The sequence below is a fragment of the Oryzias melastigma genome, linkage group LG5, assembly GCF_002922805.2.
Source record: "Oryzias melastigma strain HK-1 linkage group LG5, ASM292280v2, whole genome shotgun sequence".
Classification (NCBI taxonomy): Eukaryota; Metazoa; Chordata; class Actinopteri; order Beloniformes; family Adrianichthyidae; genus Oryzias; species Oryzias melastigma.
The window spans coordinates 35699130-35727057 of record NC_050516.1 but is presented as its reverse complement, the minus strand read 5'-3'; the positions used below and the strand labels follow the sequence as shown (position 1 = coordinate 35727057).

The following is a 27928-nucleotide window of genomic DNA, read 5'->3' as shown; positions in this document are numbered from 1 at the left end:
TTTTTTGAAGGACACAATATATTAAATGTATTATTTTATTTTATAATTTATTTTATTTTATTTTTAATTTTTTTTTCTGTGGATATATATGTACATTTATTTAATTAATTCAATTTTATTTTATTTTTACTCTTTTTCTACGGATACAGGATATATAATTTAATTTAATGTAATAATATGTTTTATTTTATTTTTTGCAATTTTTTTGACGGATACAATATTCTTTAATTTAATGTAATTTTATTTTATTTTATATTTACACTTTTTTTCACGTACACAATATATTTATCCGAAATATTTATTGGGTCAAAAACCGTGTTTTTCGGTCAAATCTGTGGGTTTTCTGGATGAAACAACCTCCTGTCTTTTGCGCATTACCGCCGACACGAGGCTCGTACCCGGCAGCGCCAGGGACGAGTCCGGCGCGCGTCCACAAGCCCGACGCGCGTTCACGAGCGTGGATCGAGGCTGAGCAGCTGAAGCTAAGCAGGCAGCAGCTATCAGGCCTCGAGCGTTCACGGAGTCAGCGGTCGGTCATTTTGTGCAAAAGGAATTCCGACCGGCAGGGATTAGAAACGTGGGAGATCATATGTGTTTGAAGGGGAGAAGAAAAATCCAAAATGGTTCGGGAAACCAGACACCTTTGGGTGGGAAATTTACCCGAACATGTTCGAGAGGAGAAAATCGTGGAACATTTTAAACGGTAGGTTACGAAAGAAAGCCCGTGTGTACGTAAAGCTGCGCGCGTTACTACTGCTAGCATGCTAGCAGCGCTAGCACGGCTAAGTCGAAGTTCTAATAAGTTGCTTGTAACTGCCGGCAGTGAGTGTGATACGTGGCAGCGGTTCAATGCGTGCTCCTCGTAATCAAAGCACTCGGATTAAAATACGGATCACTTGAGCTCTAACGCCAACTTTTGCTCACCTCGATAGGCTGATAGCTGGGTACGTTAGCCACCGAGCTACCACCCAGCCAACCATTTTGTGGGAAAGTGGAGACGTTTTCGTGATCAAGCCCCAAATGTAGCTAACGTCAGCTACGGGGCTAGTAAAAAAAAACATACGAACCCATGGTTTGTTTGAGTACCAAAATCTAATTATATATTTTCCATTTCAAATCATTTAGTTGCTAAAAATCAATAATGGAGTTTGCAAGCTAGCTGGGCTTATAACCAAATGTTAGCGAGTTGTTGAGCATTTGCAAGTTCGTCGTTGGGATTAAAGACGCGTATTTTCCGTATTTTTGTTGTTTTTAGTCACTACTTTTCACGTTAGCTGTGTGAAATATGTTATATTTTTATTTTTGAAAATTCGTTTTTGTTTATTAGCCATTAACGTCGTGTTACGGGGTTAGCATTTGCTACGTTAGGAAAAGTAACTTGTCAACAAACCTACATACACAACACAGCTAAAAGTTTAATTCGTATTTGTGGTTTAAATCCATCTTTACAACATTTTCTATGCACTGTTTCTCACTGAGATGCTTTCGTGAATGTACGGAAATAGCAACACTGGTATTCACAGTGTACTGAATATTTTATAACCACACATTTGCATTAGTGGTCACATCCTAAATGTTTTTAATTTCTTTTTAAATTGTGATTAAAATTGTGTTCTTTTCTTACAATGATTTCATTCCAACTCTCCTCCAGGTATGGCCGAGTGGAGAGCGTTAAAGTTCTGCGAAAGCGAGGGTCAGAGGGGGGTGTTGCTGCCTTTGTGGATTTTGTGGATATCAAAAGTGCACAGAAGGCTCACAATGCCGTCAACAAGATGGGAGACAGAGACCTCCGGACCGACTACAATGAGCCGGGGTCAGTGCCTAGTGCTGTGCGAGGCCTTGAAGATAGCTCCCCTTCGAGCAGTCGAGATGTTACTGGATTCTCTAGGGGAACAGTTGGGCCTGTGTTTGGTCCACCTGTGTCCCTTCACACCAGAGAGGGACGCTATGAAAGAAGAATAGATGGGTAAGTGGACACGGCGTCCCCCAAAACAATCCAGGGCATTCTTGCTGTCATGTAGGTCTTAACCTAAACACATAGTGGGGTATCGGCGGGGATTCATGCCTCCAGGGGTTACACAAAGGTAATCTAGGGATCTCTCCACTCTTCATACTGCCAGACTTGCATTACGCTTGGATTATTAAGTAAAGTAACCACACATGATCATTCTCTAAGGTAACTTTTTATCAAGGTTTGACATCTGGTTTGGATATTACATCTGTGAGGAATATCCTGGTGAGTTTTGGATTTATGTTATGGGAAACTACCTTGGGGAGCTTTTGGATATGTTTTTTTTTAATCAACATGGAATTTCATCATTTTTATTTTTACTCGGATATGCTTGAAGCTGGAAGTAAATCCCCCTATATGAAGGATGTACTTGTCCCTGAAGAGAAACTTCCAACTTGCCGTGCCATTTTTTTTTTTTCCCTCGTGGCAACAGCAGGTGGTTGGACTACCTTTTTTATTTTTATTTTGTTACGATTTTCCTCTTTTGTTCCCCATCCACGGATACTCTGTGCTGGATTTAAGTTTGGATCGTTACTCATCCCAAGAAAGAGTGATTTAAAGAATAATGTATTTAATTTTAGAGTTACATAGGTACTTTTGCCTGTATATGAACGCAGATTGAAGATCACACAAGAAGACGCAAGACTCAAGCAGCCAACTAGTGAAGTTTGTGGAGTTACGCCTGCTCTGACGTTAATACCCATGAGACATAAAGACTCACGAAGAAAGAAAAGCCGTAACATTCCTGGATGTTACTGATAAGCCACCCAGAGATGGATGTACTAATCCGGACCCCAATGTGGATAGATCTAGTTTTCACTGATTGGGATTACTCGAGTGTGGATGTAACTGCGCTGCCTGAGAGATAAGAGTGCTCCAGTACGTAAGGCAACTTTTAGGTAACCCAATACATTTCTGCAAATGGATATCTTTCAGCAGACGTGCCTAAAACGATCCCCGGATTATGGAATTATGTAATAGTCGTTGAGGATTTTATGTTGTGACGTTTTTGACTCATTTTTTAAAAAATGAAATCACTTAAATGTCAGTCAATGGAATACTTTTTTTTCACCTGGAACCTGCTAAATATTTTTGAATTCCATTTTTTCCCCCAAAAAAGAAAAGCATATCATTTTGAGATTTTGTCCTCCATTTTTTTCCCCTTCTTTTCAGCATTTGTGTAAATTTGTTAGGAAGCCAACTTTTGTGTTCTTTTGTTTTCCCTCCATCTATTGAAGAGAATTCATTGTGGATTATACGTCGATGCTGGCCCGGTTCTGTGTACTTTGAAGAAAATGTACAAAATCATTTTTATCCAACTCAAATCAGTTGATTTTTTTTTTCTTTCAGTTTTTTTCCTTTTTTTAAAAATTTTTCCCCCCATACGGTTTTTAATTCAAGGTCTTGCATTCTTACCACCTATATTTTATTTGGATTAGTGTCAGTAACCTCTTTCAAAAAGGTTGGTATTGCTCTAAACTTTGCATCTATATACACACACATGGATGTAAATTATTTATTTTAGCTTCATTGGTTCTTTATGTAATATTAATTCAAGATTTTTTTATATATGTTAAAGCAGAAATGGAATGAACGTTTATGTTTTGCATTTTTATAAAGGATTGACTTGTTAAATATTTAAGACAAATGTTGAATTGATTTATTTATCCCAGCAAAAGTTTAAAAATTAACTTCTGCAGCTCATGCAGTTCTTCCAGAGTTTTTATCTGATTCCAGTTGTGCCAGCACGGCTGTATTCTAGTTTACCGCACAGGCCAGTAATCTCCACCAACCACCTCCACCTGATATAAAGTCTAGATTGACAAGAAAGTCAACTATAGAACCGGTTAAGCCTACAAGCACTCACAACCCCCCCAAACTCAGCATTCAACAGTCTTACTACAATACAAGGAAGAGCAAGCATCTGGTTTAGTTCTCTTTTAGACTGAAGTGTGTGCATACATGTAAATACACACATGCACACACAAACTTGACTGCCAAAGGTGTTTCCTCATAAATCCAAATAATTGAAAACAGATGCTCTGATCACTTCCATGGCCAAAGAACGGGCCGCCGAGTCTCGGCAGTTCTGTAGATTACATTGTGCTGTTGTGGTAGAACACTGCTTCTGCTATTATTTCAGTTAAAAATTACTAAATATTCCACCGTCTACTGTCAGTGATACTATTATTGCATAAGAGACACGGGAACGACTACATCTCAGTCTGAAAGTGGTAGCCCATGTACAGCTCAGCGGAAACTGAGGCGCATGGTGTGTGCAGTGGTTGCCAACGTTTGCAGTCAGTCACAACAGAGATTCAAACTGTAATTGGTTTTATAGAATAAAAGAACGGTGTGTAGAGAGCGTCACTCATTGTTTTCTTTGGCAAGCAGTTGTATCCAAGTCTTGCCTCATCGATTACAACTTAAAGCTTAAACATGTCTCTCTGAGAAACAAACCAGACTGAAGAGAACCTGTTGACCTAAAAGTTATGTAGTGGTTTATCGCAACACAAGTTCTGACCAAAATGACGATGCTATACATGGCTCACAATATTGCAATAATTGATAAAAAATCACCTCTAATAGCTCACCACATATAAAAGAACACATATTTTTTAGAAAAATATATTCCCATTTATTTTATAGCTTGAACACAAGCATAATAAACAACTTTTCTTTTTTATGCAACAAATAATAAACACCTTTGTGCAAATCAGTAATACTATATCTTTGACAAGCCTTGATATTAATTGAATTGGAATAATCTGTAAAATTCAGTGTTGACAATAGTAAACATGGACAGCAGTGCCACTACTTGGTGCAAAATTGTTGTCAAAAACAGAACAAAAATCAAATAATTCAAGTAGCTGTCAGACAGCCATTCTCGCAACACGCACCCCCTATCTACCTCCAAAGGAACGTCTCACCAAAGGATGACAAATATAACGTTTTACAGCCTCTTCAAATGAAAATAGAGGATCAATACTTGGTGAGAACCCATCAAGAATCAATTGCAGGACTAAATATCACGATGTATCACAATATTTTGGCACACCCCTAAGTGTGAACCTAGCATAAAGAAGAAACTTGACTCACGAGCCATCACACTACCATGTTTTAATCAGCTGTTCCCAACTATACACAAAGTATTTTAAAACTTTGGGATTCACACCGATTCAAGTTTGCAATTAGGGTAGTTTATTCTCAATAACTTACAAAACATACATCATTTGGTACTTTCTGCTATTTAGTCTGCAAGAACTTCATCTGCATTCACACTGGTGTGAACACAGAGCTTCACTCAACAGTGGACCAGGGTTTATGCATGAAGCTTAAGTCCGTAAAGACATAAACGGGCGAGTTTGGGGTGAAAGAACTTGACTGGTCCGCAGAGAGTCCTGACATCAACCCAACAGAATACATTTTGAAGAATTTAAAGCGGACAGATCATGAGTTAGGTCTTGTCCAACATCAATGTCTGACTTCACAAATCGCTCTTTAGTAAGAATGGGCTAAGCCTCCCATGAATCCACCCATACACTGCAGAAACAAGCCCGCTAGGAATAAATACAAATTCTTAAAATGTGAACATTTTTTAATCACATCTGAGCATGTTTAAGAGGCCCCAGGTTCAAATCCCGGACGAACCCCCAACTTGTTATGACTGGCTCTGAACCGTAGCAAATAAAAGGGGAGGTGAAACCGGTTTTAGCACTCGTATTTTAATGTGCATAAGAAAAGCTAACACGAAAGAGCAGTGAGGACCAGGAGAAATGGAGCTGCAATCGACAGATCTCAATCTGGCAGGCAGACGGCCGCAGAAGAGTCTCTCTCAAGCATCTCTCTGTTGATCTGTATTCTTGTTTTAAGAAAACAAAAATCTAGTCACTGATGTGTTTTCTTAAATTAAGATTATCTTCCTACTTAAATACTTAAATAATTAGATGATATTTCTTGCAAGATAAAAAATAAGATTTTTTTTAAAACAAGGGTCTGTTTACTTAAGATTCAGTTTTTGTTGTATAAACTTTTAGGTGCAAAAATCGACTTCAAGATAAACTCGATGGGATATAAAAAAATCTGGTTAAAACCATATTCATGCCAAAACACAAACAGAATTTCTGGCAATTTAGTGCTCACATATGGTTTAGCATGTCATTAACCCTTGTGCTCTCTTATAAGGGTCCAAATGACCCCGCCCTAATATTGATGTGTGACACACCCCCATGACAAAAGTGGACAAAGATGGACAGGATTTTATGTCTGCCATAGACACCAGTGAAGATAAAAATCCTTAGGAAAAAAAGGTCACCAAGCTGTCTTCTGGGGTCCAGATGACCCCACTTTTAATGTAAACATGCTAGGGCTGTAACGAGTATCCGGGTGCTCGGGTAATCGCGATCTGCTCCCGAAAATTCGAGTACGAATATTTGCGACGTCCAAGATCGCTGATTCGCGATCTTTATAAATATAGTAGAGTGCAGTGAAATGTTATCAAAATATTTTCTGGGGATGATGTATTTTTTTGCTCTGAAATACAGATTAATGTAGGATTTTAAGTTTATGAACTAAAACAAAGCCGAAAGGGCAGCGGTACTGTCACCGGAAGTAAACACATCTTCGTACCGGTGAAGCTTCCGGTTTTCAAAATAAGACTAGCAATAGCTGTTTTTCTGTTCAAAAAGTGAGACTGAAGTTCTGCTCACAGGCATAACTTCTGGAAAAAAAATTAATTAGCTTTTAACACCGGAGCTTTAGCGAGATTACCTTCTCTTGGTTATGGTAACTCTTCAACGGTTGACGGAATTAACGAAACTCCAGATTATTCTGAAGCGGAGAAACGCAGCCCCGCTCCTGAAGGGCGGATGTAATCAGCGTGAATCAGCTGATTCTGCCGTGGATATACAGGCTCTGCACCAATATGTAATGCTTAGAACGTACAATTTTAAGAACTTTGAGGGTTGAAAACTGTTAAGAACATTTTCAGGCTTTGTTGTTAAATGATCTAAAACATAAATTTTTTAAAATCATTTTTTGTTGTTTATGTTACTGCTGAACTAAGCCTGAAGGTTGACAAAAAAAATTAAAATGACAAACATTTATTTCTATCTGAATATTTGCGTTTTTCTTTTTTTTTTTTTTAGCGGTTGTGTTGATTCTGATCTCCTGTTCTAAATAATGATACAAATGTTGGTGATTTAAAACAAATAATTTCCATTTTCATACATTCAGTAAATAGGCATACACATAGCAATAATCATTAAATTAAAAAGAAGGAATCATGGTTGGATTTGTGAATTGTTGAGCTTGATTCTTGAATCAAATCGGATTGCCGCCTAAGCAACGATCCACAGCCTTAAAACATGCCTAGGATAGCACAATGATTAAGGACCCACTCCATTGAAAATTGTGTTCTTGGTGTTTTTAAAATGTTCTTACTGATGTTTTGTGATGATGGAGGGCATTTGTAAAGAAAATTATTTTAGAAATCGGATTTCTGACTATTTCGTTATTTAAGTTGTCGTGAATCAGGAGCAAGCAAAAAAGCTTGTAGATATGACGTAAAACCTACAAAGTCAGGCCGCAAGCTCCCTGCTCTGTTCCATTCTGATGCACTTGTAGACCAATGCATCCATTAGTGTTTTTATTTTCATTGACTGAGTTGGCATCTGACTCAAAACTATACTGCTGGTAGCTCCAATATTACTTGTTATATATTTTTTTAAACGCTAATGTTAGGTTGGGTTGTGAGGGGCTGTAAGCTAGTGGGAGAAAGTTTATAAGGATGATGGGAAATGGGGGAAGGCTTACTCTGAGCCAACGGACTCCACAACTTTGAGGCAAATTTCTAAACAACTACTGCTCTTCAGAAACTAAACCCTATGAAAGGACAAGTAAAAAAAGGGCTAAAAATATAGCATAATTATTTAAAAGACCCCTGGGAGCGCTTTTATAAAAGATTAAAAGATGATTGGAGTGAGTCTATAATCGTTCCATCTAGTGGTGAAACTCCAAACACATTTGGAGTTGTGTTAAAAGCTTCCAAAGTTAGTGATGCTTACAGTTCAGACTGAAAGGTGACCTCTGGATTTATTTTTTTTTTAGGTATCTATTATCTTACGGTCTGTCTCTTGTCTGCATTTAGAAATAAATCGTCTGTAGCCTAAACAATGCACAGTTCCTCCAACCATAGAGACCTAGTCCAAGGGTCTGCAACCTGAGGGTCCGGAGCCACTTGCGGCTTTTTTGCCCTTCCATTGTGGCTCTCTGGATTTGAAGAGAAATGCAAAAAAATTTAATAAATAATGGTTTTGTGGCTGGTTACATTTACAAGAATCTTTTTGATAATTGGATTCTACACCCACGTCATGTTTATATTTGATAGTAAAAATGATAAAAAATTCCAAGTTTGACTTTCTTGCATTTTTATTTCAAGTAAATCTGCTGCATCAGGAGGATCATATTTGACAAAGGGTGTATTTTGTTTTGAAAGGAACTTTGACAATCTGCTGTCAAATTAAAGAAGTTACATTCGTAATAAATAGAAAATATCAATGTTTTGTAAATATTTAAAAGCTGCATTTTATGAACGAATGGCCTAATGGTTACAAAAACATGAAGCATATTTCTAAATGGCAAAAGACGACCATGCGGCTCTTTCTCAGTTTAGGTCAGGAAGAAACTGGCCCAAATGGCTCTTTTAGCTAAAAAGGTACAGACTCCTGACCTAGTCAAATCACACAACTCTTGCATTGTGCCATATTGGAAGGAAAGCGTTAGCTGCTTTCAACTGAAGATATTTCATATTAATAGGATCCAAATCTATCCAAATGGATTCACTGCCTGAAGAAATGTGCTAGGGACTCTTCAATAAAATACAATAAAAGTGAATTGATGACAAACTACTGAGAGCTATGTTGCAGAAATCCAAAAATCCAACTCGATGTTTACTAGAGTGACATGTATTAGTACCTGGTTATACTCCTAAGTCACACATGACTCAGATTCTGTGCCATGGTTGTATTGTAACACAAGTATTGCAGTTAATGTTTTTGTTAACTTTTATTACACTAAAGATGGTTACTGTGTTCTCACGCTCACCTTGGAGGAGAATATGCGTCTTAATGCCACAAAGGATTTGTGAAAGATCAAAATAATATGAAATACTATTCATTAAAGGGGCATAGCGTTACTGTATTTCACCAACAACTCTCTCCAGATAGTGTGCAGTTCCTGAACGCAATAAACCAGCTGGTCAAAAATTTCGAAATTTGTAGCCAACCCTTTTATTATGCTGTAAAAACTTAAAATTGGGGGCTCCCTAATGTAAACAAAACCAGCTAAAAGCCAGTCCCCCCTACTAGCTTACAGTGTTCAGCTTATAGCTGCGAGTAAAGAGTAGGTATTGTGGTTAAATGCTGCCACCCGCTTGTTAATAGCAAGTATTCATTAAAATATTCTTATTTTTAATCTTCATCTGAATTACAACGCGACAGGAACAGCCATAATTTTAGCCACTGTTTTGTTCAGCGCTCCATGTTTCCATCCAGCACGTCAGCATGCCTGGTAACTACTGGCTTGTGGCGTCACGTGCACACCCTCTAACAGCTTCAGGGTCACAGAGGGCAGTTAACCCTCTTCTGTTTATCCAGCAGTGGGGACCAGCACAGAACACAGTTGGAAACTTCTGTAATATATTATTTCCATGGTCATAAGACTTGTATGGTCCTCCTGTGTTGTTTGTTTGGAACACAAGTTTCTATATTGTTAAGAAAAATCTCATGATTACAAACACTTCAAGTCATTTTTTCCTTCCAAAATAGAAAAAAATAAATGTCTAACTTTCTTTTATTATCTCTCCATCCTTTTCTCAATTCACAGTAGTTCGGAAAGCCGTGAGCGTGCGTATGATCACAGCCCATACGGACACCATGATCGCAGTGGAACTTTTGAAAGACAGCGTCACTACAACGCTGATTACTATCGGGATCGATCTGTGTTTGCCACGGCCGGCCCGGGGAGCAGCGCTATTGCCGGGAGCTTTGAGACAACGGACCCACACTTTGATTCTAGGATACGAGACCCATTCACTCTTACTAATTCAACGAGGCGCGACCTATACAGGGATGACAGAGGACGAAGAGTTGATCGAACTTATCATCACCGCCGAAGCCGATCGTCTCATTCCTCGCAGTCGAGACATCCGTCTCCTCAGCGGACTACAGGACAAACCTCCAAAACCCCTCATTCCCCTAAAAGGACCACTTTGTCCCCTGGAAGAGGCCCAAGATCACGATCCCACAGCAGGTCTTCAAGCTCCGACTCTGTCAGCAGCACCAGCAGCACAGGCAGCGACAGGTAGTTACTGCTTTTGCTAATGGTCTGTTACATTGACTAATGTGTGTCCCCGATGGAGAAGATTACCTTGTGTTTATTGTGTATCTATTTTCTCCTCCTTTGCAACTTTGTGACAGTGATTCCAACAGCAGCTCCAGTGATGGATCTCGAGCACGCTCTGTGCAGTCATCAGCTACACACGCTCCTCCTCAGTCTGCCATGGTACTCGATTCTGATGAGCCGCGGAGAAGCTTTGGAATTAAAGTCCAGAATCTACCCGTGCGCTCTACAGGTACAGTTTGGGCTGTTTATGCATTCCTGTATGTACAACTGCCACCAAAAACCAGAAATACTTGTATGTTTGACAGTGAAGTCAACAAAGCATTTCTTGTTGTGAGTTGGTTGAGATGCTAAATTGTATTTAAATATTTTACTTACAAGCCAGAAAAGTGTTTTACTTGCTTACATTTGTTTTTTATGTTTCAGTAAAATTGGTTCTCGTAGTTTAGAAATTTTAGGTAGTCCTCCACAGCCTTCCCATAAAAGCTGCCCAGATTTAGGTTAAATCCTTCCTTCAGAATTGATGGTGCAGACTCCAATTTGTCGGCTTCATTAGTTTCCATGACCCTTTTCAGGTTTCCCTCTAATTTTGCAAAGCCAAAACGCTCTCTCCAAATTACTTAAACTTTTTAGCTGAGCTTTTTGCTGTCATATATTCAAATAATTACCTATCCTCATCTATTTCAAGAAACGCACTGCAACAAAACAAGCTTACAAGATGCAAACATTTTCATGATGACTGTTAAGAGTCTGTGAGCTTCTCCAAGTTGTTCTCCAGTTGCTTCTGCATTTAGTGTAGTAGTTTATCCATCTAACTTACGAGAAAACAAGTATCACATGCTCTTTTTTAGTTGCTTTTGGTGGGTTTTCTTTTTTGTTACAAATGTTTGAAGAGGATGCCCATCCCTGTTACAAAAGCGTCTGCCTGTTTTGATAACACAACAGTTTTTTCCCCCATATTTGTATTTTACTATCTATGACTAGTAAAAATACCTGTTTATGAAAGAGACGAGGAGAGTTCATGAACAGTCCCCAGCGTTTGATTGTTTAAATGGCTTGTTCTGGAGTACGGGTCCTAGCTGACAGTTTCCACAACATCAAGCTTTTTTATTCAGAGAGGATCTATTGAGACCTTTGATAGTTTTAGTTGACATTTTGGTTTTTATCATGAAAAAAAGGCCATTATTCCAATTATTTGCTTGAACTTGGTCTAGGGCTGCCAAGATTAGTCGACTAATCGACTATAAAAATCGTCGATGGCTAATTTAATAGTCAATTAGTCGTTACTTTATATTATATGGAGTCAGAGTGTATTAAAAATGAACAAAGCTGTGAGCGTTCAGCACCAAAAAATTAACTTTTTTGTATTTGATTCAGTGAAACTGTATCTTTTATGAAAAATAGTTCCTTGTTTCAGATGCCGACCTCATTTGATTTAATCTTGTTTGATACCAGAAGCTAATGGACAGAGGCTGCACGATTCATTAAAAGTTTAATAAACTATCATCTTAATTGTATTTATTTTTAGTTAGTTTAAAGCTAATGATGGTTAAGATGTGTGCTTTACATCCACTTTGCGCACGATCCAATTATTCGACTATTCGGAAAAAATAATCGGTGATTAGTCGACTATTAAAATAATTGTTTGTAGCAGCACTACTTGGTAGTAAAGTCTTCCCTTATTTTGTCATGGCAGTTCAAACAGTTTTGGTACATTACTGCCCCCTAATGACACAAAGAACACATTACAGCTGACTGTGGATCAATTGGGGCTTAAGTGACGTACCCATAGCCTTTACCTGTCCAGATCTTTAGGAGAGTTTAGATTTTTCAAATATTAAATCTTTACATTTGAATGAAAATAATTTGATTTTAAAGAAATAGAAATGTTGACATTTGTTATGGAGCTTGGCGTAGGAATTATAGAAATCCATGTTTCCTTTGCAGACACAAGTTTGAAAGATGGACTCTTCCATGAATTCAAGAAGTATGGAAAGGTGACGTCGGTACAGATCCACGGAGCATCAGAAGACCGTTATGGTTTGGTGTTCTTCAGACAGCAAGAAGATCAGGAGAAGGCCCTCAGCGTCTCCAAAGGAAAACTCTTCTTTGGCATGCTTATTGAGGTCACTGCCTGGAATGGTCCTGGTAAGTGACTACTGATATGTTTTATGTGTCCGATCACCATTTCTGTGGTTCTGGAATCCCAAAAGGGTTATTTTTCAATCTTATCTGAGCAAACTCGACAAACCTTTCATTCTCCTCAGAAACAGAGAGCGAAAATGAGTTCAGGCCATTGGATGGACGAATAGATGAGTTCCACCCAAAAGCCACCAGAACACTGTTCATAGGAAACCTTGAGAAGACCACCAGCTATCAGCAACTCCTCGACATTTTTCAGCGGTTTGGAGAGATTGTGGTAAGTCATAATGAAGCACATGTGTGGATTTTATGAAGAACAAAATTCCATGATCATTTTTTTTCTGCTTTAGGACATCGACATTAAGAAAGTAAATGGAGTTCCCCAGTATGCCTTTGTTCAATATTCTGATATCGCCAGTGTTTGTAAGGCCATTAAGAAGATGGATGGAGAATATCTGGGAAGCAACAGACTAAAGGTGAGATTTTAAGTCATTTCAACCCCCTCAGACGTATGTGTTGTTCCATTTGTGTAATTGAAATTATCTTGTTTTCTCTTCAAGCTTGGTTTTGGGAAGAGCATGCCAACAACATGTGTTTGGCTCGATGGTTTGGCGCCCAACATTACAGAGCAGTACCTCACACGGCATTTCTGCAGATATGGACACGTGGTTAAGGTAGGGCGCCTTTAAAAATTTGCCTGTGGCTTTTCAACTGTTATTAGTTATAACAAAATGTTGTGTTTTTGTTTTGTTCTCACAGGTTGTGTTTGATAGATTAAAGGGGATGGCCCTTATCTTGTACAACAACACAGATTTTGCTCAGGCAGCTGTGAGAGAGACCAAAGGCTGGAAGATTGGTGGCAATAAAATAAAGGTAAAAATAAAATAGATCTGTGAATATTCCAACACAACGATCACCATTAACACACAACTGGTCAAAACTGCAGACACTTGTTGCAAATCAACAGCAGTGAATATAAAGGCAGTTCTGGAGCAACTTAACAGCTTTTTAAAGATGAGTAACAGACCCAAACATGCACCAAGATCTGGACCCAGATGAGATCCAGGTCATAGTTATTGACCATATGTCGGTTTATGGAATGATCATGAGGGAAGCAGGTCAAAAGGTCAACCCTCAACTCAGCAGGTTCAAGTTGTTATTTTATTCTGTATCAATCAGAAATTCCACAAGAAAATAACATAGATGATCTTGTTGCTGAAAAGGAAATAATTAACTTAAAATAAAAACCTGAATGCTATTTTTCTCTAATTTTATGGAGGGTGGGTGGGAGGGTACCATTCTTTATAAACCATTTTGTGGCTAGTGTCAAGTATTTTGTTGTGTAGTGTGTTTTGATTGATCTACGTTTGCTAGTTTTTATGACTGAGTCTTCATTATGACTCTAAAGTGAGATTTTGACTCAACAGTCAAGAATTTTGTACATTTAACTTATATTTTGAGAATTGCGTTTGATGCTTTGGTGTGTAGTGTGTTGTGTTTTCTGTCTGTGTGTACGTTTTGACAACAGAGTCCTCATTTTGACCTCAAAGTGAGCTTTTGACTTATGAATTAAGTATTATGAATATTACCCTGTATTTTGCATTGTTTGGTTAAATTGATTTAATGTTTCAGAAAATGTCTTTTAGCATTCGTTAAAAACTGTAACGACCTCAGACGACCTGCAGTGCAGCTGTGAGATCAGCGTAATAAAACTCATTCTAAAAAAAAAACTTTTTTACATTCTTTGATTGCGATTTTATTAAATTAAAGAGATAATATGACATTTATCTGTAGTTTTTGGACAAAACTGATCTTCTATTTTAATAAATAAGGCAGTGAACAAAAGTCAGTCTGATGGCTGTAATGCTGCAGCAGAGCACCCGCTATGGGGGTGGAGCCAAACAGAGCTGTATGCTATTAGAAATCCAAAGAGGAAACCGATCCTTATTTTATTTTGGGATGGGGACCGACATGAATTTTCCACAATAACGCGCGCCAGCGTTGTATAAAAATTGCGGAAACTCCCCAGCTTCCCGCAAAAGTCCCGCCCACCGACGTTGTGGAAGACGAGCTGATCAGAACGGACAGACACGCCCCCAACTGTGCAGATTCCAGCCGAACCGATCCAAAATCCAGCTGGATCAAGCTTCTCAAAAATGTTTTAAATTATTTTTCACTAGCACAATAAAGAAAATGTTTAAGGAAGAAAAGAAAAAGCTGAAACAAAAATTAAAAAACAAAACAGAATTCCAGGACAGCAGAGAGAAGTTCTTATTATTTATTATTAATTCTTATAATAAGTAGCTGGTAAATACTGTAACAAAAAAAAACAGCGATTAATTGCGATTACGTTTTTCCAGATTTGCAATTATTTTTTTTTTTTTTTCAATTCCCGGCCCTAAAACAAAGATTAAAGTTTTTTATTACAGTTTGGAGTTTGTTTTTTTGTGTATTTAATCTTTTTTTTTCTCTCACAGGTTGATTTTGCAAGCCAAGAAAGTCAGATGGCCTTTTATCGCGCGATGCAAGCTTCTGGTCAAGACATTAGAGACTTTTATGAACTTCCACCTGAACGGCGGTAAATTACTACAATTTTTGCATTTGTGGATAATATCTTTTCTCAGTTTATGCATAAAAAAATCTATGAGATAATCTAAATGTCTGTCTTCGTTTTCTTCACAGGGAAGACCGCAGACCGCCCTATCATGAATTCACAGCAGAGAGAGCTTACTATGAAAACATAAGGACACCTGGCCTTTATCCAGAGGAAGCTCGAAGGGAATACGCTGCACGGAGCAGAGAACGCTTCCCGGAACTGGAACACTATCAGGGCGATCACTTTGACCCACGTTACCATGAAGATCCGAGAGACTACAGAGATTACAGAGATCCGTTTGAGCAGGACATCCGAAAATACACGTACATACAAAGAGAGAGAGAACGGGAACGGGAGCGCTTTGAAGCTGATCGAAGCCGGTGGAGCCCATCTCATTCCAGGAGACCCATCACTCCCGCCGTATCGCCTTCACCATCCGACCGCGCTCCCAGAGACTCAGAACGGCGGGTTTACAGTCAGTCGTCTGAGAGGAGTGGAAGTGTGAGCTCAGTGTCACCTCCACATTTTGACAAGGCGGAAAAGAATCTGTCGGAGCTTGCCTCAAAAATCGAGAAGACTGGTCAACCAGAACGTTTACCGGTGCCAGAGAAAGCAAAACGCACAAAACGCAAAGATAAACCGGAAAAGGACAAAACCGACAAGAATAAGTCTAGAAAAGCAAAAGCTCAGTCCCCCTCCAACCCACTGCCTGAAACTGAACCTGAGACGGCTTTGGATGGAGCGCCCGGAAGAGTAAAAGGATCTGACCAGGAGGCTCATGACCGACAGAAAAGCAAGGGGGATGGTGATCCACTCTCTGGAAGTACGGCAACTGCTAATCAGGACTCTGCAAAAAGTGAGAGATCTGACACGGGCAAAGGGGAAAATTCTGAGCTGGATGGGAAGTCTCGACCCAAAAAACCACCAAAGCCTGAAACCGGAAGTGATGACAAAGATTTGCCAGTGGAGTCAGATCGCCTTGCGCAGAGAAAAAGGCGCTTTGTTGATCCTGCTGGAAGAACAGTTCGTCAAAAGAGAGGCAAGCATGAGGAAGAGGAGAGCAACCAGTCCTCTGAGTTTGGAGCCAGTTCTTCTTATTTGAAAGAGTCAGACTCCGACAAACACAAAGACTCACAACGCAGGGAGGCGAGGCCTAAAATCGACAAAAGCGGTACTCAAAAAAACAGTTTGGAGGAACTTGGGTTGCCAAAAGAGAAATCGGATGGATCTGTGGACCCACGGGGATTGAAACACAGTGTAGGCAGCAGTTCCTCCAGAAGGTTCTCACAAGAAAGCAGCTTGGATCAAAGTGGTGCCAGAGAACAAGACCCCCATGCTGTATTCAAACTTGGTCAGAATGCAGAACCCAATAGAAGTGTAAAGAGCAAGGAAGACCATATTGATATTGACCTCTCTCAGAGTTACCGCAAACAGATGGAGCAGAACAGACGATTGCACCAGCAGCAGCAGCAGCAGCGCGAGTCTGACAAGCTTAACAAGCCAGTCAGTCCTCAGAGAAATGAAAGTGAGGACTTGGAACATCGCAGTCTCGTGCATGAAGTTGGTAAACCGCCTGAGGACGTTACAGACAATTTTCCATCACACAAACTGAAAAAAGCTGACCAAATAGAGCCAGAGTGTGGAATTAAGAAAGAGCGCATCTATAGAACTTTTAGACAAAAAAGTGAAGACCCAGACTGGAACAGCACCCCGTCTCCAGGGCACCAGCTGTTCTCCCGCCACGTAGAGGAAGACTTCACGGATGCTCCTCAGAAAGATGTATCGCGAAGTGATGAGAAAATTCATCCAGATCTTGAGTTGTTAGTCAGAAGAACACAGAGCACGCAAGTAAACAAAACAACCTTGCATAGTATAGAGGAAGAGCAGCAAAAGAGATGGGTGGAGGTCAGAGTTAAACAGGAATTGTTACCAAATTTAGGTCTCCCTAGAGGTTTATGTAAAAACCTTCACAATCGTAAGCCTTTGGAATATGGTGTTTGCCAGGATTTGGAGCCTGGGGAGGTACGGTCAGACTCCGAAGAGGATCGGGAGAACAAACCTCACTCCCCAGCTCCTTCAACATCTGTGCCTTTTTCTGAAAGGCCAAGGGTTGACAGGTTTACAGACCCCAAACTGGCTCAGCTGGAAAAAAACAAATTCTACTCATTCGCCCTTGACCAGACCATCACCCCTGACACAAAGGCTCTACTAGAGCGCGCAAAATCCCTCTCTTCATCTCGAGAAGATAACTGGTCATTTTTAGATTATGATTCGCACTTTGCAAGTTTTCGCAATCCAAAAGACACAGAAAAAGTGGAAGCAGCACCGAGACCCACCCCTTCTTGGTATATGAAAAAGAAAAAGATCAGAAGTGGATCTGAAGACAAACTTGATGACAGGAAAGAAGAGCCCAAGCCGGAGGAACATGAACGCAGGGAGCTATTTGCTTCTCGCTTCCTTCACAGCGCTGTCTTTGAGCTGGATTCCAGACGACTTCAGCACCTGGAGCGCAAACACGAAGAGCTGGAGCTCATGCAAAATCAACAAGCTAGCCAACAGGGAACAGATGGAGAACTAGAAACAGGGCCAGTTGTTCTATTTCATAGTCGGTTTTTAGAGCTCACAAAGCTTCAGCAACAGAAAAACAAGACTCAAGATCTACCTGAGGATAAAGGGGGTGCAGCGGAAACCAATGAAAAGAACCAAAAAGAAAAATCGCCAGAAAAAGAACAAAACGCAGTAGAGTCTCCTGAGCGAACAGATCCTGTGCCAGTGGCAGAAATCAAACCCATCAGTCCTGTTGTGGAAGTGATCCCAGAAGCCAAACCAGCACCTAATGTTGCAGCTCCACCTGTGGTCAGGGACCCTCCACAAGTAGAACAGAAATCTGCATCGCCACCCCCAGTAACAGATGCAAGTCCTGCTGTGCCTTTTGTCAAAGAAGCAAAAGAAGAGGCTAAAGAAATCGAACAAGTTGAAACTGTGCTTCATCCTCCTGTAGAGACAGAATCTGAGATGGAGCCTGCACCTCCTCCTTCACTTCCCGAAGAGAAAAATGACATTTCCTCTGAGGATGCAGAGCCTTCAGTATCAGAGCCAACATCTCTCCGCAGTCCGTACGAGGAGTCTGTTGGCCCTTCAAAGCCAGAAGTCATTCCTGAGACAGTAAAAGAAGAGGCTCCAAGAGCCAGAAGTCCAATATCAGCTAATGCAGTTGAGGACCTGGATGCAGTGAAGAAAGAGACGTATTCCCCTTGTAAAACATCTTTAGAGCCCGAAGAAGAAAAGAGACTTTGTAAAGACCAAACACTTATTAACAGTGAAGCAAATAAAGAGCCAGTCTTCTCACAGAAGGAGAAAACCAAAGGGATTAAAAGTAAAACAGGCAAACAATCAATGGCTCCAGTTGCTTCAGTGTCTTCATTGGTTTCTGAGAAACAAGCCACACGTAAGAGTGAGCGCATTGACAAAGAGAAGCTGAAGCGTGGCTCGTCCCCACGAGCTGAATCAAAATCAACAAGCAAGTCCCCTATTCATTTGTCAGATCCTGATAACTCTGAGCAGAGCATATCTTTGGGTAGAGCCAGAAGAAGAAACGTGAAATCTGTTTATGCAACCCCAGTTGAAGATGAGGCGCCAGCACGTTCTGGAAAGGAAATACCAGAGTCGCCACGCGCCGGTCGAAAGAGAGGCGTCGATAAAGATTCGGTACAACAAAGTTCTGAACAGGAGCCACCTGCTCCAACTCCCACAGCAAAACGAGGTCGTCCCCCTAAGAATCGCAGACCAAGTGAAGAGAGTACCAAAACCACGGTAGAGAAACCCAAACTGGACAACAAAGACACAGACTCGAATGAATCTGAAACTAGCGAGCGGGTTCGAGTCAAAGGGAAAGCATCCCTATTTTCTACAAAGGGTTCATCTAATCAGATGGCTTCAGTCCTGGGATCAGAACCATCTAGAAAAGGAGATAACGAGACAGCTAATGAAGATCAAAAAAGCAATTTGACACATGTGGACGCTGAGAATTCATCGAGTTCAGATAAAGATTCATCACTAAAAAGTGATCAAATGAAAGGGGAGAAAGATAAAGAAGGCCCAGAATTTGGCAAATACAAAGATGGTCTTGAGGAAAAAGCTTGTGAGGTGAAATCTAATGGAAAGGAGAAGGATTCTCCCATCGTCGAGGAGAAGCCTTGTTTAGAAAAAGAGAAAATTTTCAGAGGTAAAAACAAGCAGACGAGAACGCCAAAATCTCCTGCCCTCAAGAACCTTGAGATTAGACTCAATGTCACGGAGGTGAAGGATCTTCTTCAGCTGGGGGAGGAAGAGATGGGAAGTCAAGAGGACACGTCAAAAAAAGTGATGGCTGGTGATGGAAACGATCACATCTCAAAAGTTGCTGTTTCAAGTGAAGAAAGCCCCAATGAAGAAAAAGACCAGCATGAGTTGGAGATGTCAAAAAGCTTAATATCCCAAGAACGGGAATTGGAGCAGGCGGTGGAAAACATTGCGAAACTTACAGACCCAACTTTTCCGTCAGAGCCATCAGCACCACCCGCCCCACCCACAGATATTAAAAGTGATGTAGAGGAAGAAAAACCCTCAAATCCTGCCAGTGAGACTGAACTCATGGCTGCTATTGACTCTATAACCGCTGAGGATGTAAGCGTATCTGTTCCTCAAGCACCTCCGGTAAATACTGACGTGACCTCAGAACCAGAGATACAGGAATTTGTTAATCCTGTCAAGGAAGAGGAACCCGAAGAGGAGCCCGTCCTTCTAAATACACCCAAAAAGGGGACGAAGGGAAGACCGAAATCAAACAAACGTTCTAAAGTTCCAAAGCAGGGGAGAAAAGATTTAAAGGAAGAGCAGTCAATAAGTGAGGAACTTACAACCTCTTCAGTTGAGATGAAAGATTTGGATGTGAAGCCTGTGTCTGAGTCCCCTCCAGCAACTGCTGCTACAGTTATTACGCCTACAGCCTGGAAACCAGAACCTGAGCCCTTGGCTAGTAAAGCAGAAGTGAACCCAGGGCCAACACAGACACCAGAAGAACAGACCCAGCGCCTCAAATCTTTCTTCCCCCCATCTAAAAGTCCAGCATACCTAAAGCCTCAACAGTTACCAGCTGACTGCAATTCCCCCTCTTTGTCCCCACGAGCAAATAGGTCTAATATCCGACCTCATCAAATCAGAGTTCCTGTTTCGCCTCCAGATTGGCCCCACCAGTCTAAAGATACAAATATTTCATCTTCACCCAGTGTGCTGATACCAGCCAAGGAGAGCCACTCTTTGCATTCAGACTCCAGTAAGGACGTTAATCCTGGCACAAGTGATCTGAGGCAAATTCTTATGCAGCATAAAACCAGTTCAGTCCAGGTCAGTAATGTACTTCCTGGTAATCTACCAAACCTTCGAGATCAAAACCCTTCAGGGAGCAGTGTGCCACATGCTGGCATTGTGCAAAACAAGTCGGTTCTCCCTGAGAGCAAAGTCCCGCCTCATTCGGCCTTGCCCGTTGTCCGTTCTACAGCCCCGTTTACATCCCCGGAGACAAAGTCCGGGATCTCCGTTATTGCATCTACTGCGACTTCTGTCATAAGTCGCGTTTGTAACCCCACTGAACCTGATGACAAAGTTAGCATGAAAATCGCAAACCCATGTGCAGACATGGCTCTGCCAAAGTCAGCTTATCGGCCTGGTAAAGAAGACATTGGATCGTACCACGGACCGTCTGTTGGTGACGAAGGTGGAAGTGCTTCACGCTTCATAGTTGAGAACCCCACTCTTGCAGCTGGGTCTTGCTCTGGTCTTAGGGTGAACACGTCTGAAGGAGTGGTGGTTCTGAGCCATTCAGGGCAGAAAACAGAGGGCCCGCAGAGGATTAGTGCAAAGATCAGCCAGATCCCTCAAGCAACAGCAGGAGACATGGAGTCACAGCAGCTGGTGCCCATGCCCCCGATGAAACAGGAAATGTATGGCCATTCTCAGCCAGGACTCCCAAAGGGGCTTTCCTTACAGTCAGACCATGGGCATCATGGAAAACCACAGCCAGCTCTCATGTCTGTTAAACAAGAAGGCATTTTGGATAAGATGGATCCTGCATACCAGTCTGCATCTCAAGGAGTGGTCAAACGTCTCATGCAGGGAAACCCACAAGTAATGGGTTACCACCCTGAGTACCTGCAGTTAAAGCATCCAAAGAAAATGGACAATACCGATCCACATTGCACGGACGGAACAAAACCCCCTTGGACGTCTGCCGTGAGTCCTGCAATTAGCCCTCATTTGCCTTCTCCACCTGGGAACCATGTGGGTTTTGTTTCGTCAACCGGGGACAGGGCTCCGTCGCATCATGGAATCAAACAAGAACCTAGATCTCCACGCAAATCAGGCCATCCTCACTCTCCGTTTACCAAAGTGCCCTCGCCCATAGGCTCCTCTTCTCCTAAGGGCATTCCTGTCATGTTATCGAGTGGCCTTTCTGGGGTGCAGCAGTACATTCCTGCAGTCCACCACCCGGAGCAGTCAGTTATCATGCCTCCTCACAGTGTGCCCGGAGGCCTGGGGAGGATGTCCCCTCACTGTGTGACACAGTCAATCCCAGTTGGACACCTTGTTCAAGGAGATGTTAGAGTCAACACTCCACCTTTGTCTGTGATGAGTTATGGGATGCATAGTGACGCTCTTGGCTCTCCTTGGTCAGGGGCTATGCAGCAAAGACCTTCATCACCCCAAGCTGTTGGCAGAGATAAAGTTCTCAAGGTCAATCATGGCTCGCTGAGAACCCACGAAGGGGAACAAGAAGAATCCAGACACTTCCACCAAACCGGACGACCGTCTGCTACTCTGCAGCCAGATCCCCGCGGACCTTTGAGGAGTTCTGTTCAGCTGGAAACATACATAGCACAAAGAGATATGCGAGTGCTCATCCAGCAGCAAGGGGAGCGATCGTCCACAGATCCTCACTCCGTACACATGAAAGAAATTCTACCACCTCCTTTATCACCCCGACCTCATGTTGTGGCCAAAGGCGTGTCTGAAAAGGACATGAAGCCGTTGGAAACCAAGAGTCCACATTCTCCGCTTCCTAAGGATGGAATGATGAGACAATCTGGTCCAGCAATTACATCTCCTCAGCGAGTTCCTTTAATGCCCCCAGGACCCAGCGGTCCCTACCCAGAATATTCAGCAATGTACCCAAACCCAAGAAGCATCAATCAACCGCCTCTGAATGTTTCTGCAGCTGTGGTGAGTTTCTCTCCTGTCTATCTCCTGGTGCATAGAGATACATTTGAAGAGAATATTAGCTCATTGTGGGAATAATTTTAATAATTTTAAGTTTGTTTCATTAAACTACAAGATTGAATTACTCTTACGTGTTCATAGAGTAATCACAGTACTGCCAAACTTGAATAAATGAACTTTATAGATTTGTTTTCATTTTTTAAAGGCCCACCCTGATCACCTTTTGATCTATTCTAAAAGCATTCCCCGCAGTCTTTTAATTATGATTATACCGGTTTTAGCCAAAATCAAAATAAAAAAACTTAAAAAAAGCCTAAGTTAGTCAAAACAGCTAGCATGTAGCTGAAATATTAGCTAAACTCCAAAATAGCCTAAAAAATCTTAGGTAAAATCTTAGTACCTATCTTCCAGACTATAAGTCGCAGGAGCCAAAAAATGCATAATGAAGAAGAAAATAAAAATATACAAGTTGCTCCGGTATATAAGTCGTATTTTTAAGAGAAGAGTCAAACGTATGAACAAATTCAACAAGCCCGACGTAACGTTGCATTTGACACCAAACGCGATTCAAGCGTCAAATTCAAGTCTGCTGCCTCTTTTGACGTGTGTTAAATTTAATTCTCAATACTTGTCCAAAAATGTGTTCATAAACTAGATGCTTCTATTGGATGTGGAGAAGCTATCTTTTAACCTCATTGCGACTTAATGGAGGTTTTGACTGTATTTCTCGTTTAAAATACACGGACGATGTTGAGAAGTTATTTATTTTAAAGAGCTCCACAAAAGCATTTATAATGTCTGGGTTTTTCAGTCTTTTTCTTATGGCGATAGTTACCTTCTACCTTCTGATCCAGGAGCTGCATCTCAATGGTGTGTTTTTAGCTGCTCTTCTCTCTGTAATCCAGTTTGATGGCTTGCTGTCCGGCATTAATCCAAGGAGACAAAAATAAAAACAATAATAATAATGTCTTGATGAAAATAGGAAAAACATAACGCCTATGAGGAGAATAATCAGATTCTGAGTTTGTTTTAAACGGAACTTCTTCTTCTGTGTTTCTGTCAGCAGACAGCAGCACATACTGACACACAAACCTACACCGCCCTCTAGTGGCTGTTAGTGGGAAACAATCGCTTAAAGGCAACCGGTTGTTAGTAGGGAAAATATTGAAAATAAGAGCCTATTTATGTCTAAAAAAAAATGACAAAGTCGCTCATGAGTATAAGTTGCATCCCTGGTCAAACTATAAAAAAAAAAAAGTACGACTTATAGTCCAGAAAATACAATCAATGAAAAAATAGTCCAAAAAGCTAGCAGAATTCAAATGTTTAAAACCTTAAAATTGTAACTTTTTAACATAATTATGAATAATAAAAAGGCAGGAATATTATTCCAGAATAAATCAACTTAAACCTTATTTTACCCTCCATAATAATATATTTTGTCGAAATTATACAAGTTAGAAATGAGCACAAAATGACATCAGGCCATTAATAACAATAAAATAAAATGATCTGGAGGGCCGGATGTAATTACCTGGAGGGCCGGATCCGGCCCCCGGGCCTTGACTTTGACACATGTGCCCTAGAAGATAAAACTCTGACACATATTTGCTAAATGGCTTTAAGGCAGATGATAGAATCTTTTATAAATGATGTAAAAAGATGCTGATCACAGTTTTGTACGATTCAGCTGCATTTGTGGTAAATAAGTTGAATTCTTACATTTCTGAGGTTCTAAATGAAAATGTTTTTAGTTTATGTTAAACTTGCCGGGTTGAAGTGGTGTGTGTTTCTGTGGTTTGTGTGTGTGTACTAACCCCGCCCTTTTGTCTTACATTTGAAGGGTCCAGAGCTGCAAACCAAACCAGATGACAAGGCAACCCAGCCCGTTAATATGGTGCAGCTGCTCACGGTAAAAACACTCACCGCTGATGTCATGCTTGGAGGTTATCGAACATATTGTTTCATTTTTCCTGACCCGCCTCTTTGTGGTTCAAACAGAAGTATCCCATCGTGTGGCAAGGCCTGCTCGCTCTGAAAAATGACACCGCTGCCGTCCAGCTGCACTTTGTTTGTGGCAACAAGGCTCTGGGTCACCGATCGCTGCCCATGCAGGAAGGAGGAGCGCTGCTCCGGATTGTCCAGAGGATGAGACTTGAGGCCTCTCAGCTGGAGAGCGTAGCCAGGCGAATGACGGTACGCCTCTATCTCTCTCTCTCTCTCCACAGAGGAAGCGTTTGTTCAAACCTCACCAGCTGCCATCTTTCTCCTCCTCCTGCAGGGCGACAGCGATTACTGTCTTCTTCTTGCTTTGCCGTGTGGACGCGACCAAGACGACGTCCTCAAACAAACTCAAGCTCTTAAAGACGCGTTCATCAATTATTTGCAGAAAAAGTTGGCAGCAGGCATCATCAACATCCCCAACCCAGGTTCCAATCAGGTGAGGCAAGATCGTGACTGAAATATAACCGCATAGTTAATTACTTGAAAATGTCATTTCTGTAAAGTGTTGCTTTTCAGCATAAAGCTGCTTTCTTTACTTCAGAATCTCCTATTATTAACATAAATTAAACATAAACCGTTGAAGAGTTACTACAGTTAACAGAATGTAAACCCTGGAGCTGAAGATTAAAGGGTTAATCTGGTGTGTGAAATGTGGACCTGATGCAGATGTTTGTGTTTGGCAGCCCGCCTATGTGCTTCAGATCTTCCCACCCTGCGAGTTTTCTGAGAGCCACCTGTCCCAGCTGGCCCCCGACCTTCTGAACCGGATCTCCAGCATTTCTCCTCACCTCATGATCGTCATCACCTCCGTGTAACCCTCACCGCTGGGACCAGTCCCATTATGGATGTTTTGCCAAGAATCTTCAGGAATCCAGAAGAAAACAGATTTTTCCCCCCCAATGAAGTTGATAGGGAACATCCTATAATTTCTCCGTCAACTTTTTTGTTTGTCATCAATTTTTTTTTTTTTTGTTACTCCTGTCTGGTATATTTGTCCTTCTCAAAAAAACTCAGGGATGGAACAAACCAGAATGAGTCTTACTTGACCATTTTCTGCTGTATTTTTTATTTATTGAAGTTTTATTTTTGTGTATGGAAATGCTCCCAAGACAAAATCAAACGTCTGAGCAAAACATTGTGGCCCATCATATTTCTCTTTTTGTTTTTTATGTGATCGTAATGTTAATTTGGAGGAGCTGTCGTTTTACGACGGCTCCAGACATTTCACTTTGAGATTTTTAAATGGTTCTGTACAGACTTCCTCACCTCGGCTTTCTTTCTCGGAGGAAGAATTGACGTGTAAATCATGAGTCCCCCGTCGAGTACCACTCAACCCCACCACCTTTCCTCGCACTACTGCCGCTGCCACCGTCGTCATCCGCCTTCAGCACCATTTGGGAGATTTTGAATACGGGACTTTGTAAATATTTTAAATATTTAAACATCAATGGAACTTGTACAACTTAACAGAGACTTTAACTGTGGGATATAAGAATGCAGAGTTGGAATTTAGATGGATCCTTTAATTTTTGGGTGTAAATACTTGTAACTCAAGAAGGAGTCTGCTGATGGCACTTCATATTTTGTAACTCAAATAAAGAAACTGCAAAAAACTTGAACATGGTAAATAATCCTTTTCTGTACATTTATTTTTAGCAATTCAGTTCACAAATGTATTATTCTATTACAAAAGTCAATTTATTGTTGTTTGTGTGGTACAGTGGTTTCTAATGGAAAAACTATAGTACCTGTTTTATTCTTTTCTGAGATCTTAATTTTACCACAACACAAAATCTTTATGAATTTATTTTAAAAACGATGCATTTCCCTTTGAAGTTTTTCAGAACTGTTGGGAATTTGCTGCATGACATTCGTTTCAACAGTTTTTGTTTTTGAATCTTCAGCATTTTCCATATTCTCAGTGTTATATTTTTTAACATAATTTCAATGGACTTATTCTGCAAAGTTACAGAAAAATATAATATTGTTGCATTTTCATACAGGAAGAAAATGTTAGTCTAGCGTGGATTAAAAATAATTAGATGGCGTTTCTACTCAATGTCTCCGAACAGCGCCATCAGCTGGTCTTTGTACTGAGAGATGTTCCTCTTCATGATGTCCATGCACGGCCCCAACAAACGCTCAAAAGCCTGGATGTCGATTACTGTAAGAAAACGAGAAAAAAAATTGTCTCTAGGCGCTAAAATTGAATGAAATACAATTCTAAAATGACAGACCTGTTGCTGTTTTTTAGATCTTAGCTTTGAAAATCTCTGCGTCACGATTCGGTTCCTAAGACCGAATGGAGACGATACGTTTTGCTTCATTTCAAGTTTGAGTTTGTGTAGAAAACTCCACATTTTAGTGTCTGTGGCTTCAAGTTGGCAGTAAAAAAAACTCACTTTTTATGTTTGGCTTCAAATGTGAAATTAGTACGTTTTGTGTTGCCATGGCAACCAACTCTCTAAGCGGATGATGGCTCCTACAGAGATGGGAAAACAGATGACTGTAGTCTGAACACTGAAGTGTATTCATTAGTGACCTTTGTAGGCAGTGGTAGGAAAAGTTATTGATTGTCACTATTTACCCCAAACACTATTAAAAAAAATTAAATGTTATATTAAAAAATAAATAAATGGCAAAGTATAAATGTCGGTCCAGTGCTTCTGCATTAGCATTCTGCTAAAAGGTGTTAGCATTAGTTGTTGCCTCTAAACTGCTTACAGTTCACGTCAGAATGTAGTTCTTCCAGTGCTCTGCTTTAAAATGTCCAACAGTTTACAGCCCTGATATTAGCTAAATGTAAACTTGCAGACGTGTTGTCTCAGGGCACAAAAAAAGGAAATCCACAAGGATGGAAAAGTGATGGTGAAAAAACTAAAGCCTCAGTTTTTTTTTTAGCCAGAAAACTTGGAAAAAAACTTTGTGAACTGACCCCTGAAAAGTCATATTGCTACAGAAGGACATGAAACCAATAGTCTATTATGTCTGAAGCTTTTTAGAACCATTGACTGTAAACGAGAACTGGACTGAGTGACCCCTCCTCCTGGCTTTCCAAACAGGAAGTACCTACTGGCTCCAAGAAATTAAAACCCTAAAGACTTCTATAGAGAAATAAACAGTCATTATCAACCTGTTTGACAGAATAATCATTATTGATAACACTTTTTTTCTGGTAAAGTTACAAACCGACCAATCAGACGCCTTAATAAAAATTTGTGGTCTCACGGCAAGTTTCTAGTCTATTCCTGTGGCAACTTATAGTTATTTAAAGAAACGACTGAAAAGCGCAATTCCACCACTAGGGGAGCAAATGAAAATAAATACTGAGATCAACAAATAAACAGCATTTCTCTGCAAGCAGGTGCCATGTCTGGGCCAACTGAGCAAAAACAAATGAGCAGATAACAAGTTGACCAAAGGTTATTTTACTAGTATGTTACTGGTCTGGCCTGAAATGTCTTTGACACGCCTGGATTAAAGTGAACAAAATCAAGATTCTGTGGAAGCCAGATCAAAAT

General features: G+C 40.6%; 2 protein-coding genes across 3 annotated transcripts in view; one reads left to right on the top strand and one right to left on the bottom strand.

The window, feature by feature from the left end:
- Positions 1-215: 215 nt before the first annotated feature.
- On the top strand, positions 216-26026 carry si:ch1073-335m2.2 (msx2-interacting protein). 2 transcript variants are annotated; one of them, XM_036212096.1, is made up of 15 exons: positions 216-703; positions 1652-1966; positions 9899-10372; positions 10489-10643; positions 12359-12559; positions 12679-12830; positions 12904-13029; positions 13114-13227; positions 13313-13426; positions 15031-15131; positions 15236-22406; positions 24247-24315; positions 24405-24599; positions 24685-24843; positions 25091-26026. In XM_036212096.1, the coding sequence occupies exons 1-15, from the start codon at positions 621-623 to the stop codon at positions 25220-25222; spliced, it is 9561 nt and encodes a 3186-aa protein (XP_036067989.1). In that variant the 5' UTR covers positions 216-620; the 3' UTR covers positions 25223-26026. The 2 variants fall into 2 exon arrangements, with proteins under 2 accessions (XP_036067989.1, XP_024124826.1); XM_024269058.2 differs by having other exon boundaries at positions 9896-10372.
- prkar2ab (protein kinase, cAMP-dependent, regulatory, type II, alpha, B) overlaps positions 25365-27928 on the bottom strand; it is an 18344-nt gene continuing 15780 nt past the window's right edge. Inside the window, 1 exon segment of the mRNA XM_036212097.1 lies at positions 25365-26571. Within this exon segment, the coding sequence (XP_036067990.1) occupies positions 26459-26571 (113 nt within the window). The 3' untranslated portion in view covers positions 25365-26458.

Excerpts from the sequence above, each read along its gene's own strand:
- si:ch1073-335m2.2 (XM_024269058.2), top strand. The coding sequence starts at position 621 with ATGGTTCGGGAAACCAGACACCTTTGGGTGGGAAATTTACCCGAACAT. Across the intron at positions 12,831-12,903 it reads AGCGGTTTGGAGAGATTGTG|GACATCGACATTAAGAAAGT; the intron begins GTAAGTCATAAT and ends TTTCTGCTTTAG. Across the intron at positions 22,407-24,246 it reads TGAATGTTTCTGCAGCTGTG|GGTCCAGAGCTGCAAACCAA; the intron begins GTGAGTTTCTCT and ends TTACATTTGAAG.